At 49.1% G+C, this 17,966-nt stretch overlaps 1 protein-coding gene across 2 annotated transcripts in view; it reads right to left on the bottom strand.

The window, feature by feature from the left end:
* HIP1 (huntingtin interacting protein 1) overlaps positions 1 to 13,309 on the bottom strand; it is a 320,025-nt gene extending 306,716 nt beyond the window's left edge. For both annotated transcript variants that reach the window (XM_030222554.1, XM_030222555.1), the window contains exon 1: positions 13,212 to 13,309. In XM_030222554.1, coding sequence (XP_030078414.1) covers positions 13,212 to 13,229 — 18 coding nt within the window. In that variant the 5' untranslated portion in view covers positions 13,230 to 13,309. The remainder of the gene's footprint in view (positions 1 to 13,211) is intronic.
* Positions 13,310 to 17,966: the final 4,657 nt, after the last annotated feature.

Here is a 17,966-nt window from a genome sequence, read left to right as displayed (position 1 = left end):
CTAAGGGGTGAAGGGGGGCACCTACATGTGGGTACAGTGGGTTTGGGGGGCGGTGTGGAGGGCTCCCATTTACCAGCACAAGTGTAACAGGTGGAGGGGGGATGGGCCTGGGTCCACCTGCCTGAAGTCCACTGCACCCCCTAATAACTGCTCCAGTGACCTGCATACTGCTGCCAGGGAGATGGGTATGACATTTGAGGGTGAACATAAAAAGTTGTGAAACGGCATATTTTTGTGGTGGGAGGGGGTTTGTGACCACTGGGGGAGTCAGGGGAGGTCATCCCCAACTCCCTCCAGTGGTCATCTGGTCATTTAGGGCACTTTTTGGGGGCTTATTCGTGGAAAAACAGGGTCCAGGAAAAGTGCCCTAAATTCTCGCTAAAAACGCATATTTTTCTTCCATTATCGGCGAAAGGCGCCCATCTCTGATCGCCCGAAAACCACGCCCCAGGTCCGCCTTCACCACGCCTTCGACACGCCCCCATCAACTTTGTCCGCATCCGCGACGGAGTGCAGTTGAAAACGTCCAAATTCGGCTTTCGATTATACCGCTTTATTCGTTTTTGTGAGATAAACGTCTATCTCCCGATTTGGGTCGCAATATAGGCGTTTTTCTTTTTCAATTATAAGCTGGATAGGATACAAAATGTAGTAACATGGTAAACTCTCAAACTTCCAGTGTAGCAGCAATAAAGTGCCCCTTACCCACCTTTCCAGTGGGTAACTGGTGTCTCATGGGATGATTCTAGCTGGTACAAGGCATTTAACTGCCTTAATTTTGACCAATTTCCCTACGCACTAAGGGGTCAGACAGCCTCTCTCTAGGTTGTAATATCACTGAATCTTCTCCCCTCCTGCCCAACTACCAGTTCCCTGATGATCCCGGTCCAGCTGGTCCAAAGACCAAGCCCTACCCTGCCCAAATCTGAGATACCAGGGCTAAGCTGACTTTCCTCTTCTGAAGGATGCCAGACTTCTTTTTTTAGAACTGTTTTGACAAATGCGCTTTTCTTTCAGTTACAAGAGGGTCTAAGCCAAAAGTTTCTTTTGTAAGGGTAATAAATTTTCAGGTTAGGAAAAACAGTTAAGGCACTAAGGCAAAACAATGTAAAAGTGAAAAAAGAGGTCGAAGAGTCGGATGGTTAGATAGAGGTGATGAAGGGAACACAGAAAAGCTAAACCGATGCTTCTGGGCAGTGTTCACGTTAGTAGCTGGCTGGTGGACAGACGGCAGAGGACAGATGTCCGCACTGTTCACAGAAGAGGGAGCCCAGCAAAAACAGAAGCAAGGCGATGGAGCTGACTGGGATATATTCTACAAACCTTAGAGGGCTCAAGGAAGCTCTGATTCAGTAGCTCGCCTACAATCTGGATCACTCTTTGGAGAAAGGAGCGATTCCATAGGAAGGGAGGCAGACAGACACTATGTGGTAAAGGTGGTTAGCTTAGCAGAGTTTTAAAAAGGTTTGGACGGCTTCCTAAAGGAAAAGTCCATACCATTATTAAATGGACTTGGGAAAAATCCACTATTTCTGGGATAAGCAGTATAAAACGTTTTGTACATTTTTGGGATCTTGCCGGGTATTTGTGACCTGGATTGGCCACTGTTGGAAACAGGATGCTGGCCTCGATGGACCTTTGGTCTTTCCCAGTATGGCAATACTTATGTACTAAAGATTAGATTAGTCCTTCCTGGACCCAAACAAGAGCACCTCAAGTCAACGAGGCACTGCGCTTTTTACTTTACCACCCCTGCCTCATGGAACAACTTCCCACGGGATACTAAGGATATTACTTTCATCAGAGACTTTAAAAGAACCCTAAAAACTTGGTTATGTGAGCATAGTTTCTGAATCATGAGCACTTTTGACTCGTAACCACTTGTAACCACTTTTGACTCGTAACCACTTGTAACCACTCGCCTCCACCTACCCTCCTCTCTTCCTTCCCGTTCACATTAATTGATTTGATTGGCTTACTTTATTTACTTTTTTGTCTATTAGATTGTAAGCTCTTTGAGCAGGGACTGTCTTTCTTCTATGTTTGTGCAGCGCTGCGTACGCCTTGTAGCGCTATAGAAATGCTAAATAGTAGTAGTAGTAGTAGTAGTAGCACTTTGGTGACAGCACTTCTCTCTTTCTTGGTTGTTTATCCCCTGGAAATATATTTTCATTTCTAAACCCTTTTTTCCTTGTAGTTATTAGTTCCTTTCTTCTGGTTTCTAGTAAACCAATCTTTTTGTTAATTTAGAGATTGTTCACTGTAAGGGCAGTAGAGAAAGTCTTAATAAACTGTAAACAGAAGGAATCTGATAAATGAGTGCATCCGATCTCAGCAGTAGAACATAGTTGCACTATAAAGGGAAGGGATATTGAAGTACCTTGAATCCAATAATTTAATCAAACAGATCCAATCAGGTTGATATTCAAAGCGATTTAACCAGGCAGAAACAGCTCCTGACCGGTTAAATTGCTTGCTCGAAACTAACTGGTCATATTTAACAGCAGTTAAGCAGATAACACCGCTGAAAATGTCCAGTTATTGCCGAACTTGCAACTGGCTATTCTGGAGGTGTTCTGGGCAGTGGCCAGCACTTAACTGACCAAAATAACCGCGTAAACAGGACCACATAAACGTCAGTCCTATCTTTACGTGGTTCACCTTAGCCAGTTCAGTGCTGAATATTTTTTCGCCAGCTCCCTAAACAGGGAAATTAAATGCCGGAACCCAGATACAGCCCAGCGTTGAATTTCCAGGCGTATCGGCGACGGTGCCGATTGTCACTGGCTGAACATCAGGCCCGATATATTTTTCTGACTGCGTGAACAAAAATTCAAACAGGGAAGAGGGCTGGCATGGGGGGGGGGGGGGGGGGGGGGGGAAACACACCACAGCTACTGTCTCCAGGCCACAGGAGGTGCCAAAGCCTGCCCAAACCTGAAGAAAGCACCGCCTGCAGTGAGTTTTGCGCCCCCTCCCAAATATCTGTGCTGGCCACCAGAATGTCTAAATCTGGCCCTGTCAGGGAGAACATTAGATTTAGTATATATTTAGATTTCAGTAAAATTGGCACAGTAATACACAGGATGTCTGTAAATAAACTGAGCAGCCTCAGGGTGGGGCCCACACTGGATGACTGGATTTCAAACCACTTGCATCCATTACAGAGAGCAGAGGAGTTCTCCCTAGAAAATCTCAGGCATCTCCCTCTGGAGCCAGTTCTGTTCAATATTTTCAAGGCCGGCACGGTAGCTCAAATGGTAAATGCTGCCCACTGACCTGGGTTCAGTTTTTGGCAGGAGTGGAGGAGTGGCCTAGTGGTTAGGGTGGTGGACTCTGGTCCTGGGGAACTGAGTTCGATTCCCACTTCAGGCACAGGCAGCTCCTTGTGACTCTGGGCAAGTCACGTAACCCTCCATTGCCCCAGGTACAAATAAGTACCTGTATACGTAAGCCGCATTGAGCCTGTCATGAGTGGGAAAGCGCGGGATACAAATGTAACAAAACAAAAAAAAAACAAAAAACCACGACAACACAGACTGGTTCCACGTGAGCTGGAAGCCCAAAGGGGCAGGAAGAAACCACTGAGTCAAAAGAAAAATGATATTAGAAAGGCATCAGCTAGATCTGCATTACAGTGAACAGAATCCTGTGCCGAAGGAATGGATCCTCAGGAGCTTAGTCAAGATCGGGAGGCGGGGCTGGTGATTGGGAGGCGGGGATAGTGCTGGGCAGACTTACACAGTCTGTGCCAGAGCTGGTGGTTGGGAGGCAGGGCTGGTGGTTGGGAGGCGAGGATAGTGCTGGGTAGCAGGGTTGCCAGGTGGAAAATTTTTTTCCAGCCCGATCGAGCCCAAAAAACAGCCCAAAACCCGCCCAAACACAAACCCCGCCCCTGACACCCCCACCCCCGCGTCATCACGCCCGCCCCCGCCGTCATCAACCCCGCCCCTGCCGTCACTGGCCCCGCCTCCCCGTCATCGGCCCCGCCTCCCACGTCATCGGCCCCGCCTCCCACGTCATCGGCCCCGCCTCCCACGTCATCGGCCCTGCCTCCCCGTCATCGGCCCCGCCTCCTACGTCATCGGCCCCGCCTCCCACGTCACTAACCCCGCCCAAAACGTCATTAACCCCACCCAAAAACGTCACTAACCCCGCCCCCCCGCGGCCGAAAAAAACCGCACTGAAGGCCAAAAACAGCCCAAAAAACCGCAACCCGCCGCGGGCAAAAATTTCCCGCGGCGGGTCGCGGAAAACCGCCCAATTGGGCGGTAAAACCGCCCACCTGGCAACACTGCTGGGTAGACTTATACGGTCTGTGCCAGAGCCGGTGGTTGGGAGGAGGGGCTGGTGGTTGGGAGGCGGGGATAGTGCTGGGCAGACTTATACGGTCTGTGCCCTGAAGAGCACAGGTACAAATCAAGGTAAGGTATACACAAAAAGTAGCAAATATGAGTTATCTTGTTGGGCAGACTGGATGGACCATGCAGGTCTTTTTCTGCCGTCATCTACTATGTTACTATGTTATGTAAGTACCGTGCAATATTATAAAATATTATATTACGTTAGCTGGATGGTCGGAACAAATGGTCCTGGGGAGAACTTAACTAACTACTTATCACCACTGTATAGCAGTAAATGCGTCCTGTAGCAGCATAAAATGGAAAGTGGCAGGTGCTATATAAGAAATTGAAATAAAATTAATATAAGGCCCTTATATAGAAGTTAAGCCCTGCCCAGTGCGGCACCGCCATTTTGAGGAAAAGAGGAGGGAAGGAGTCCTAGTCCTTCCTCCTTCGTCAAGATAGGAGGGGGTTTGGGGGCTACACTAGACCACCAGGGTTAGCCTTCAGGTTGGAGACTGAGACCCACTGGACCACCAGGATTTTAATCTTCTATCAAGAGTTACATTTTGGGGAGTCTGAGGGTCCACCAGATCTCCAGGCCCTTACATGTTTGGGGGTTGGGGGGGGGGTCCACCAGATAACCAGGGTTTAGGTTTGACATGTCTGGGCTTTTCTCCTGTGGAAGAAAAGCCTGGACCTGTCAAATCTCTTCTGTGGGAGGACTGGGCCTCAGTTCTTCAGCACACGCCCAGGCACAATTTTCCCACAGAACTGGATACAGTGCCTTAATGCTCAGTACTGACATCGCTGCTAAATGTGAATCAGCGCTGAACATTAGGAAGCTGTTTCGCAGCACTGATCGGGTGATATTTCTCCTGTGCTGTTCAGAACTGAACCAGAATTTTGAGCATCTTGGCATGATTGTCTATGCACATTACATCTTATGAGCTCCAGAAAGAAGCTGTCTTTGGCTCTGGCGAGCGTTAGCAGTAAATTTGAGGGACCGAGATCATACTCCACATACCCAGGCTTAGGAGCGAGGGTCACTCCTGTCGTGGTATGTGCAAAACTAACCCACTTGGAGAAATTTTCCCCGAGTGAAAGATTTTGTGGAACAGAACTGGAAACAGTTACTTGTACCCTAGCTGTTCCCCAAAGACACTGGCACACTGATAAGATTGCCACAATCACCTGCAATATTCCCAACACCAACCAATAAAAAAAAAACAAAACCTCAAAGCAAAAAAACAGAACGGAAGCATTCCTACTAGAAATACTAGTACAGAGAGGGGAAGATCCTCCAAAGACCAAGAAAAGAAATAGTCTGAACAGCATTAGGTGCCATCAGCTTGATTACAAAAAAATCTTAGTTCATCTTTTAAGAACAGCCATACTGGGGCTGACCAATATCCCATCTGGCCCACTATCCCATTTCCAGCAGTGGCCAATCCAGGTCACAAGTACCCAAATAGCAGCAATATTCCATGTTATCGATCCAGGTGACAGAAGTGGCTTCCTCCATGTCTATCTCAACAGCAGACTACAGACTTTTTCTCCAGGAACTTGCCCAAGCCTTTTTTTAAACCTAGATGCACTGGTCGCTGTTACCACATCCTCCAGCAATGAGTTCCAGCAGGTGTGCATATGAGAGATTAAGACTATACTCAACATACCCTGGTTTTAAAGAAAAGTTTGGATAGCTTCCTAAAAGAAAAGTCCGTAAACCATTATTAAAATGACTTGGGCAAAATCTACTGATTATTTCTGGGATAAGCAGCATAAAACGTATCGTCCTGTTTTGGGATATTTCCAGGTACTTGTCACCTGGATTGGCCACTGTTGGAAACAGGATTCTGGGCTTGATGGACCTTTGGTCTGTCCCAGTCTGGCAAATGCTTATATTCTTAAAAACAGTTCTGAAGTCAGTGCAGAAGAGGGCTACCAAAAAGAGAGTCTGCACCATCACACCATCATCCCAATGAAATAAGGCTTAACCAGTATAGGGAGGCCTTAGCAGAGACACAAGTACTGCGGAAAAAACACAGTGCAGGATGCACAGAGCAGCCTCGTAATGGTGGTGGGGAGGGCAACTAGAGAAGGACTCGTATTCTTCCCCCCCCCCCAACTTCAGGTAGGGGAGGGCAACTAGAGAAGGACTCGTATTCTTCCCCCCCCCAACTTCAGGTAGGGGAGGGCAACTAGAGAAGGACTCATATTCTTACCCCCCCCAACGTCAGGTTGGGGAGGGCAACTAGAGAAGGACTCGTATTCTTCCCCCCCCCCCAACTTCAGGTAGGGGAGGGCAACTAGAGAGGGACTCGTATTCTTCCCCCCCCCAACTTCAGATAGGGGAGGGCAACTAGAGAAGGACTCGTATTCTCCCCCCCCCCCAACTTCAGGTAGGGGAGGGCAACTAGAGAAGGACTCGTATTCTCCCCCCCCCCAACTTCAGGTAGGGGAGGGCAACTAGAGAGGGACTCGTATTCTTCCCCCCCCCAACTTCAGATAGGGGAGGGCAACTACAGAAGGACTCGTATTCTCCCCCCCCCCAACTTCAGGTAGGGGAGGGCAACTAGAGAAGGACTCGTATTCTTCCCCCCCCCCCAACTTCAGGTAGGGGAGGGCAACTAGAGAAGGACTCGTATTCTCCCCCCCCCCCAACTTCAGGTAGGGGAGGGCAACTAGAGAAGGACTCGTATTCTTCCCCCCCCCCAACTTCAGGTAGGGGAGGGCAACTAGAGAGGGACTCGTACTCTTCCCCCCCCCAACTTCAGATAGGGGAGGGCAACTACAGAAGGACTCGTAGTCTCCCCCCCCCCCAACTTCAGGTAGGGGAGGACAACTAGAGAAGGACTCGTATTCTTCCCCCCCCCCCAACTTCAGGTAGGGGAGGGCAACTAGAGAAGGACTCATATTCTTCCCCCCCCCAACGTCAGGTTGGGGAGGGCAACTAGAGAAGGACTCGTATTCTCCCCCCCCCCCCAACTTCAGGTAGGGGAGGGCAACTAGAGAAGGACTCATATTCTTCCCCCCCCCCAACGTCAGGTTGGGGAGGGCAACTAGAGAAGGACTCGTATTCTCCCCCCCCCCAACTTCAGGTAGGGGAGGGCAACTAGAGAAGGACTCATATTCTTCCCCCCCCCCCAACGTCAGGTTGGGGAGGGCAACTAGAGAAGGACTCGTATTCTCCCCCCCCCCCCAACTTCAGGTAGGGGAGGGCAACTAGAGAAGGACTCGTATTCTCCCCCCCCCCCCAACGTCAGGTAGGGGAGGGCAACTAGAGAAGAACTCGTATTCTCCCCCCCCCCCCAAACTTCAGGTTACTTTCGTCTTATTCCCGTCTTCATGTGGGGAAACGGGATTTGATAGACTGCCTTTCTGCGGTTACAGTCAAAGCGGTTTGCAAGTTATACACACAGGTGCTTAGTTTGTACCCGAGGCAATGCACGGTTGGGTGATTTGCTCAGGGTCACTAGGAGGTGCAGTGGGAATTGAGCCCAGTTCCCCTCGTTCTTGGGTCACCGGACTAATATTGAGCTACTCCTCCCCACCCGTCAAAGGCTGAAGAGAGGGTAAGAGAGAAAATATTTTGCTATTGGATTATTGCCCTTTTTTAAGTTAAGGTAAGTTCAATCTATTTTCTTGTACAAGTATTGGACTGCTGGTATTATAAGAAGCAGAAACACAGAAAACAGAAAGAAAACAAATTCAGAATCAGAGCTAAGCAAAGATCCTAAGTTGGGAAGAAGTAAAGTAAAGCCACAGACTGACTCTCGATAAGTACATAAGTGTTGCCATACTGGGACAGACCAAAGGTCCATCAAGCCCAGCATCCTGTTTCCAACAGTGGCCAATCCAGGTCACAAATACCTGGCAAGATCCCAAAGAAGTACAAAACATTTTATGGTGCTTATCCTAGAAATAAGCAGTGAAGTTTTCCGAAGTCCATTTTAATAATGGTCTATAGACTTTTCCTTTAGGAAGCCATCCAAACCTTTTTAAATCCCGCTAAGCTAACTGCTTTTACTACATTCTCCGGCAATCAATTCCAGAGTTTAATTACACGTTGAGTGAAGAAAATGTTTCCTCTGATTTGTTTTAAATTTACTACTTTGTAGCTTCATCGTGTGCCCCTTAGTCCTAGTATTTTTGGAAAGAGTAAACAAGTGATTCATATCTACCTGTTCCACTCCACTCATTATTTTATAGACCTCTATCATATTACCCCTCAGCTGTCTTTTCTCCAAGCTGAACAGCTCTAGCTGCTTTAGCCTTTCCTCATAGGGAAATCTTCCCATCCCCTTTATCATTTTCGTCACCCTTCTCTGTACCTTTTCTAATTCCGCTATATCTTTTTTGAGTTGCGGCGACCATGGACCGATACAAAGGCATTACAATATCCTCATTTTTGTTTTCCATTCCTTTCCTAATAATACCTAACAATCTATTTGCTTTCTTAGCCGCCGCTGCACACTGAGCAGAGGGGTTCAACGTATCATCAATGACGACGCCTAGATCCCTTTCCTGGTCGGTGACTCCTAACGTGGAACTTTGCATTATGTAACGTGGAACCTTCCTCGAAAAGGAATAAAACTTGGCAGAAGAGAGGGTTCCTGTAGCGTTTGGCTGCTAAGAGCAGAGGGAAGCAATTTTGTGCATTTTATCCAGTTCTGATTTTCAATGTCTCAATATTCCTTGGGCTGAAAAGAAAGCAGTTAGTGTTTCAGTTCACAGGACAAGAACTGGGACATAAACACACACAAAGCCAAACCTGATAAAAAGCAGCAACAGCCAACCGCAGGACCCCATGAAAACTCCAGCAGAATTCCTTTCACTTCCTTCCTAGGAGGGATTTTCCTGGCTGAGATTCATCTGTCTACCTGCTACTTTCCAAACCACAATCTACACTACAGCACGAAAAACACACAAACAGTCTCGCTACCAGCTAGGACTGGCATAGCACGTTCACCTACGGACACAGGGCAGGCACCAGGGAAGAGGCAATATTCAGCCAGCATCACTCAGCGTTTTCCTGAGCACCACCAGCGCTAAACCTGGAAATTCAATGCCGGGACCATGTCTGGCCTTCGATACTGAAATTTCTGAGCTTGCGGAGCTGGCTATAAGCACAGGTGTGATATTCAGCTCTGGCAACGGATAATCACATAAAGACAGGACTATTTATTTTACGACATTTATAATCCCGCATTATGCCAAACAAGTCCAAGTTCAATGTGGGTCAGATTGGAACAGAAAAACTGATAACCAGTCTTAGAACCTGTAGTATCAGATCCAGATAACATCAATCAAAGGTTGTGAAAAACACTGTGATAACCAGAATAGTATGTGATGGAGTCAAGATTCTTGGATTGGTTGCTTCTTTCATTGATAAAACGATCTTATCAGGTGTGTTTTTAGCAATTTGTGAAACATGAAATATTCACAAACTAGGAAAAAATGCCCATTTCTGAGCGGAATGAAACGGGCGCTAGCAAGGGGCCCCCTCCCTCCGTCCGTCGAAGCTACTTGCCTTGTTCGCCCTCCCTCCGTCCCTGGAAGCTACTTGCTGCCTTGTTCGCTGTGGGCCGTTTCGGCCCTCGAGTGTCAATAGCTCCGCCCTCGACGGCATGACGTTTTGACGCGAGGGCGGTGCAGACACTCCAGGGCACACCGGATATCTCGGGCGCCTCAACTTCCGTGGAGGCTTCAGAACGTTGGGGTTGCCTTTTATATATATAGAAGATAGAAGATGTGACGTAATTGCTTAGGCAAGAAATTCCATCTTTTAGTACATCGATAGGAGAATCCAGCACTGTGATTTGTTTAATGTTTAATTTTGTTGCAGTATGGGGCATGCAAGACAAGGAAGTCTCTGGAGAATTTCTTAGCGTTATGACTATGTTTTATGGGGTCCTATTTATGTGGTTAACCACTGAATATAGGTATGTAACCTCACGCCTGGAATAGACTTCCAGAGCCTGTGTGTCTAGCCCCGTTTTTGGCCGTTTTCAAGTCCAAACTTAAGGCCCGCCTCTTTGCCCTTGCTTTTGACTCCTAACCTCTACTCACTTGCCATACTACTACTATTTAGCATTTCTATAGCGCTACAAGGCGTACGCAGCGCTGCACAAACATAGAAGAAAGACAGTCCCTGCTCAAAGAGCTTACAATCTAATAGACAAAAAATAAATAAAGTAATCAAATCAATTAATGTGAACGGGAAGGAAGAGAGGAGGGTAGGTGGAGGCGAGTGGTTACAAGTGGTTACGAGTCAAAAGCAATGTTAAAGAGGTGGGCTTTCAGTCTAGATTTAAAGGTGGCTAAGGATGGGGCAAGACGTAGGGGCTCAGGAAGTTTATTCCAGGCGTAGGGTGCAGCGAGACAGAAGGTGCGAAGTCTGGAGTTGGCAGTAGTGGAGAAGGGAACAGATAAGAAGGATTTATCCATGGAGCGGAGTGCACGGGAAGGGGTGTAGGGAAGGACGAGTGTGGAGAGATACTGGGGAGCAGCAGAGTGAGTACATTTATAGGTTAGTAGAAGAAGTTTGAACAGGATGCGAAAACGGATAGGGAGCCAGTGAGGGGTCTTGAGGAGAGGGGTAGTATGAGTATAGCGACCCTGGCGGAAGACGAGACGGGCAGCAGAGTTCTGAACCGACTGGAGAGGGGAGAGGTGACTAAGTGGGAGGCCTATTTATTCCCTTACCCTTAATTGTTCTGTTTACCTGTCTTATCTAGATTATTATTATTATTATTGTAAGCTCTTTGAGCAGGGACTGTCTTTTTGTGTATGGTGTACAGCGCTGCCTATGCCTTGTAGTGCTATAGAAATGTTAAATAGTAGTAGTATGTAACCTGCCAAGTGTTGACTCCCCCCCCCCCCCCCCCCCCGGGAACACCCCCAAAATAGCCAGTTTTCAGTTTGGCGCCAACAGGTTATTATGAGCAGTGATACCGGTTAAGAGCCGCTGAAAATGACCAGTTAGCACCGAACAGGTGATTTAATCGGCCAGGGGCTGTTTCTAGCTGGTTAAATCGCACTGAATATTGATTCTGGAGGAACTAGGTTGGAAGAAAATATCTTTCTGTCCTGGAGTCGAGCTGCTCGAGTGCCTGCAATTACTCAGCATTAAGGATACTTCCTCCTCACAGGCAGAAGTGGGCCAGAGAATGGCGAAACCTTATTTTTGCATCACCACATTTCCTTCTGAGACGTACCACCCACATCCCCCATAGCTTGGGTATTTTCCTTTCTTCACACATAAATCTGTAAACGATTTGGGGGAAGGGGCCTTGTTTACCTACTGTATCCATATGGCTCAATGAGATCGTGTACAATTAATGTCATGTAGCACAGGAGAAAGACACTTTGCATCACAAGTGGATTTTCAGCTGGTTTGGCATTACATTATGAATGTGATAACCTGCTGGACCACATCCGTAACGTAAGAAATGAGGGCCAAACATATTTCGCTACTCAGAATCTTATTCCCAACTAGCTCAGAGAAGCTAGAGAAGAGATTTCTGCTATTAGAGCTTCCTGCCTTTTGGAAATATTGTGTGTAATCTCAGAACTACCCTGGCTGCAGCCCAGCAGAAGCTGCCTAAGTGTTGTGAAATCTCAACTACCCAGTCCTGAGCCATTGATCTGTCCGCCCTCCCCCCCTTTGTACTGAGCAGTGTTCATGCACCTCAGTCCTGACTCACAGCACCCCCTCCTCTGTATGGCACCTCAGTCCTGACCTGCATCACCCCCCCCCCACCCTTGTACTGAGCAGTGTTCATGCACCTCAGTCCTGACTCACAGCACCCCCTCCTCTGTATGGCACCTCAGTCCTGACCTGCATCACCCCCCTCCCACCCTTGTACTGAGCAGTGTTCATGCACCTCAGTCCTGACTCACAGCACCCCCTCCTCTGTATGGCACCTCAGTCCTGACCTGCATCACCCCCCTCCCACCCTTTGTACTGAGCAGTGTTCATGCACCTCAGTCCTGACTTACAGCACCCCCTCCTCTGTATGGCACCTCAGTCCTGACCTGCATCACCCCCCTCCCACCCTTTGTACTGAGCAGTGTTCATGCACCTCAGTCCTGACTCACAGCACCCCCTCCTCTGTGTGGCACCTCAGTCCTGACCTGCATCACCCCCCTCCCACCCTTTGCCCTGAGCAGTGTTCATGCACCTCAGTCCTGACTCGCAGCACCCCGTCTTTTGTATGACACCTCAGTCCTGATCAGCATCACCCCCCCCCCCACCCTTGTACTGAGCAGTGTTCATGCACCTCAGTCCTGACTCACAGCACCCCCTCCTCTGTATGGCACCTCAATCCTGACCTGCATCACCCCCCTCCCACCCTTTGTACTGAGCAGTGTTCATGCACCTCAGTCCTGACTCACAGCACCCCCTCCTCTGTATGGCACCTCAGTCCTGACCTGCATCACCCCCCTCCCACCCTTGTACTGAGCAGTGTTCATGCACCTCAGTCCTGACTCACAGCACCCCCTCCTCTGTATGGCACCTCAGTCCTGACCTGCATCACCTCCCACCCTTTCTGCTCACGCACCCCGGTTTCCATCGGAGGCGATTTTCCTTACTGCAGCAGCCGATCAGTCGCTTCCGAGGACACCGAGAGCAGATCGGGACTTGAGGCTGCTGACGATCGCCGCCCCCTCCGCGATCGGCTTCGATATGGACAAAGCGCTGAACCAGGCGCGGACACACATGCAATATGATGCTCGGATGCACCCCCGACCCCCAGCTCCCTAGCAAATGACCATGCTTCCCCCCCCCCCCTTTGTGTCCATGCCCCGGAGAGGTCCACTGTCCCCCTCCCCCAAAGTCCCTGCAAAGTTAGAGCCTCTTACCATCTTGGCTCCATCCATGGCTGCCGGTGTGGGATCGGGAGAGGGAGGCTCGGCCTGGGATAACGGATCGGCAGGAGCCGGGAAGAGGCAGGACGGGAGCCCAGTCGCTTCCGCTGCGGGGGGAGGGGCGGCTCTCCAGCCTTACAAGGCAGCAAGTGGAGGATCAGAAAGCCAAGCCGGCTTCCTAGTGGCCCCTTGGCAAAAGAAGCGCCTCCCACAGCTGTTTAACTAAGCGACGCTTTAGACCTAACAACTCGCCTAAACTAACTTCTCACCCACATCCCATTAACAATAAGAGAGAGCTTTTCAGGATAGCCACAAGGAATATATTCATTACAGATCTGCATGCAAATCTCTCTCATGAATATTCATTGTGGATATCTTGAAATCCTGACTGGATTGGGGGGGGGGGACCGCAGACTTAACCCATATTACATTTCTTAAGTACTCTGACACCCATTTAAGCAATCCTCACCATCTTAAGGGCCCCTTTTACAAAGCAGCGGTTAAGCCCGTGTTGCTAAAAAGGAAGTACTGCCGGGCTACCGCGGTCCGCAGCAGTAATTCACCCCCCCCCCCCCCAGTGCACCGTCATATCTGGCGCTACAAAAAGAGATTTATTTTTGTAGCACTGGCATGTACCCAGCGGTAATCACTGCCCGCTTACTGCTGAGTTAGCGCGGGAGTCCTTACTGCCATCTCCCCCCTCCCCCGAAATGGCCACGTACCAAGTGCTTCACTTGCTGAACAGCCATTTCCTGAAAAAAAGAAAGACCTACCTTTTACCCACTGTGGTAAAGGCAGGCCTTGGCGCACAGGCCCCCTTTAGTTGCAGCATTGTAACAGGGGCCTAAGTAACTTATGGCCTTTTCTGTAGTGCAACCAAAGGGTAGTTCATTAGGTACTTTCTCTGTCCTACTTTTACTAAGCAGTGCATAACCGCCGAGGGGGGAGGCAGGGGGGCAAAATTTCCCGGGCCTCTTTCTCTCTCTCCTGCATCCCGACAGGAACAGGAGAGAGAAAACTCCGCTGCCGGGGCCCCCCCCCCCCCTTGAATGGCCTGCCTAGCAGCTGGGCCCTCACTTTTGTGAGAAAGCATGTGCAACCTGAGGAAAGCAGCCAGAGGGGAAGGCAATGCTGAGCAGAGGAAGGAGCCGTACTGCCTGCTTCTGGCAGGGCCAGCCTAGGTACTTCGAGTGGGTGGGCCGCAGTGGCCATGACGATTCTGCCCCTGGCCCGGCTCATGGCACTGAAGCAGTTTGGAATTACTGCCAGGCTACCACAGCAGCCCAGCGATAGTTCCTACCCCTAGTGCAAGCCATTTCTACCGCTGCAAAAATATGTACAAAAATGTAGTGCCAAAACTTAACTGGCGGTAATCAGGCAGCGCCACGCTCTGCACGGTTACCGCCATCTCAATGAGTGGCGGTAAGGGCTCCCCACCGAAATGGCTGTGCTGTAAGTGATTCTGCAGTTCTGCGCAGGGGTGGGCTGAGCGCTCAGGCAACCGGGCAGTGCCCGAGAGCCCAGAGGCTTTCCTCCCAGCCACCACCACCACTGCTGCAGACAACAGCCCCCGAGCCTCAGTGGGCCCTCTCCGGTCCCCCCTTGAAGGGCCCTGGTGGTCTCTGTGGGGGCAAGAAAGAACCCTACTCTTTCCTGCCCACTACCACTGTTCTGCCTGGCACCCATCATGTTTTCAAAATGGCTGCCGAGACCCCCTGCGGCAGTCTCGCAAGACTGTCGAGATCCGCGGGACCACCACGGCAACTCTCAGCACCCATTTTGAAAACACAGTAGCGCCAGGCAGAATAGCGGTAGTGGGCAGGAAAGAGTAGGGTTCTTTCCTGCCCCAGAAGAAGCCACTAGCCCACCCGGGCCCTTCAAGGTGGGACCAGAAAGGGCCCACTGTGGCTCAGTGGACTGTAGTGTGCGGGAGGGGGCTATGCTATGTGGGAGGGGGCCCAATGACCTTTACTGCCCGATGGCCCTGATCACTGTCAGTCTGCCGCTGGTTCTGTGGACCTTGCTTCAAGAGCCTCACATGGGATGCTTTTCTCTGCACAGGTCTCTCCTACTACTACTACTACTACTATTTAGCATTTCTATAGCGCTACAAAGCATACGCAGCGCTGCACAAACATAGAAGAAAGACAGTCCCTGCTCAAAGAGCTTACAATTTAATAGACAAAAATAAAGCAAACAAATCAATTAATGTGTACAGGAAGGAGGAGAGGAGGGTAGGTGGAGGCGAGTGGTTACAAGTGGTTACGAGTCAAAAGCAATGTTAAAGAGGTGGGCTTTCAGTTTAGATTTAAAGGTGGCCAAGGATGGGGCAAGACATAGGGGCTCAGGAAGTTTATTCCAGGCGTAGGATGCAGTGAGACAGAAGGCGCGAAGTCTGGAGTTGGCAGTAGTGGAGAAGGGAACAGATAAGAAGGATTTATCCATGGAGCGGAGTGCACGAGAAGGGGTGTAGGGAAGGACGAGTGTGGAGAGATACTGGGGAGCAGCAGAGTGAGTACATTTATAGGTTAGTAGAAGAGGGATAGGGAGCCAGTGAAGGGTCTTGAGAGGGGTAGTATGAGTAAAGCGACCCTGGCGGAAGACAAGACGGGCAGCAGAGTTTTGAACCGACTGGAGAGGGGAGAGGTGACTAAGTGGGAGGCCAGCAAGAAGCAGATTGCAGTAGTCTAAACGAGAGGTGACAAGGGTGTGGATGAGGGTTTTGGTAGAGTGCTCGGAAAGAAAGGGGCGGATTTTACGGATGTTGTAAAGAAAGAAACGACAGGTCTTGGCAATCTGCTGGATATGAGCAGAGAAGGAGAGAGAAGAGTCAAAGATGACCCCAAGGTTTCGAGCTTTTGCCGTCCCTGCCTCAGGAATGCAGGGTCTGTTTTCTGTTTAGTGTGATGGTGCTCAGCAATAGGAAGTGGAATTGTTTTCCTGGCCAGGAATGTGGCACTGTTCACGTGTATATTCTGTCTGTGAAACGCACCAGCTGCTGTTGTCTTTCACCCAAAGCAACTTCAGTCTTTGGTGTATGTTAAATGTCCGGTGCAGGCCGGCAGCAATCTTAGCCAGAACCAGGAGGGTGACTGAAAGATGGCCAGGCTCCATTTACTTTGTTTTCATTTTATTGTAACTATATCTGAGTTTTCTGCTCTCTCTATTATTGGGGGCTAAGGGATTTATTTTCCTAGTTCCTAGATCCTGTTTCTCATTTTTTGATAATTACCTGTTTTCCCTTTTTTTCTATTCAAGTGGAAAGCATGTTTTTTACTTGAATGTTATTTGGAAATTCAATAAATGTGAATTTTTAATTTTTTTTATTTCTTTAAAGCACCCTTTCTTTAAAGGAACCAAAGTAGGATAACGGACAAAGGAAGTGTGTGTTAGGTACCCAGCCCAGCCTGACTATTCCGGCCCTTATTAACCACCAGGGGATACCCAAATCTTGGCTCAGTGTTCTAATGAGCTTTATTTGGTATCCTATATAATAATTCTCACCTCCAACAGGATGTGCTTGGGACCGTGCCTGCCGGAAGTGGTCTGCTAGGCAGGCACGCACTGACCTCAGTGACAGACAATTTGGCAAAGCAAAACAATCTGATTGCTGGCCATTAGGACACAGGGTTGATAGGAGAGTTTTAAAAGACTGAAGGAACCAAAAGTGTTAAATGGGGGGAGGGGGGAGTTCTGAACGACTGAAAGACATGAACATTTGGGAAAGGAAAACGATCTGAATGCTGGCCATTAGGACACAGGGTAGAAAGGAGAGTTTTAAAAGACTGAAGGAAAGGAAAGTGTTAAACTGGAGAAGGGGGGGGGGGAGTTGTGAATGACTGAAAGACATGCAAATTTGGGACAGGAAAACAATCTCAATGCTGGCCATTAGCACACAGGGTACATAGGAGAGTTTTAAAAGACTGAAGGAACCGAAAGTGTTCGGGGGGGGGGGGGGGGGGGGGGGTCAAGTTCTGAATGAATGAAAGAAATGAAAATTTACCAGAGGAACACAATCTGAATGCCGGGCATTTGTACACAGGGTAGATAGGACACTTTTTTTTTAAAAATGAAGGACGTGAAAGTATTACATCTTGGGGGAGGGGTGAGGAGGAAAGCGGTGGGGTATCCGGATACTGGGCGTTAGGGCCACGGGGGTACATAGACTTTTGAAAGCCTTAAGGAACCCAAAGTGTGGGAAGGAGGAGGAAAAGGAGGGGAGGGAACGGGGTGAGGGGCATTAGGAACAGGGGAGGGGGCCCTGTCACACACTCTCATTCTCACACACACACACTGTCACACAGACAGTCTCACTCTGTCACACACCCGCACATTCGCTCTGGCTCTCTCTCTCAAACATACACACTCCCAGGAAAACCTTGCTAGCACCCGTTTCATTCGTTCCAGAAACGGGCCTTTTTTACTAGTGTAATACTATTTCATGCTAAGGAAACACTCCTGGCCCACAAAAAAAGGTTCTGAATCTAACCCCGATAGCCCACAGCTGCTGGAATTAACTTAATTTCTTCTCTCAGGCATATAAAATGGTCGCAGCAGTATTTAACCTTTTGGAGTAACCAGATGGGGAAAAAACAAGGATCAATGATGGGAGGCAGCAGCAAAGATGAATCCCTGATGAGAAATGAATGGGAAGCCATGAGGGACAGACACCGTTATGATTTCCTGATGAGAGACAGTAAAGCAGAGACCTGCATGAGGGCTGCAGATTAGAAAGGAGTAAAGAGGCGA

Source organism: Microcaecilia unicolor, chromosome 13 (genome assembly GCF_901765095.1).
Source record: "Microcaecilia unicolor chromosome 13, aMicUni1.1, whole genome shotgun sequence".
Lineage (NCBI taxonomy): Eukaryota > Metazoa > Chordata > Amphibia > Gymnophiona > Siphonopidae > Microcaecilia > Microcaecilia unicolor.
This window is presented reverse-complemented; position numbering and strand designations above follow the sequence as displayed.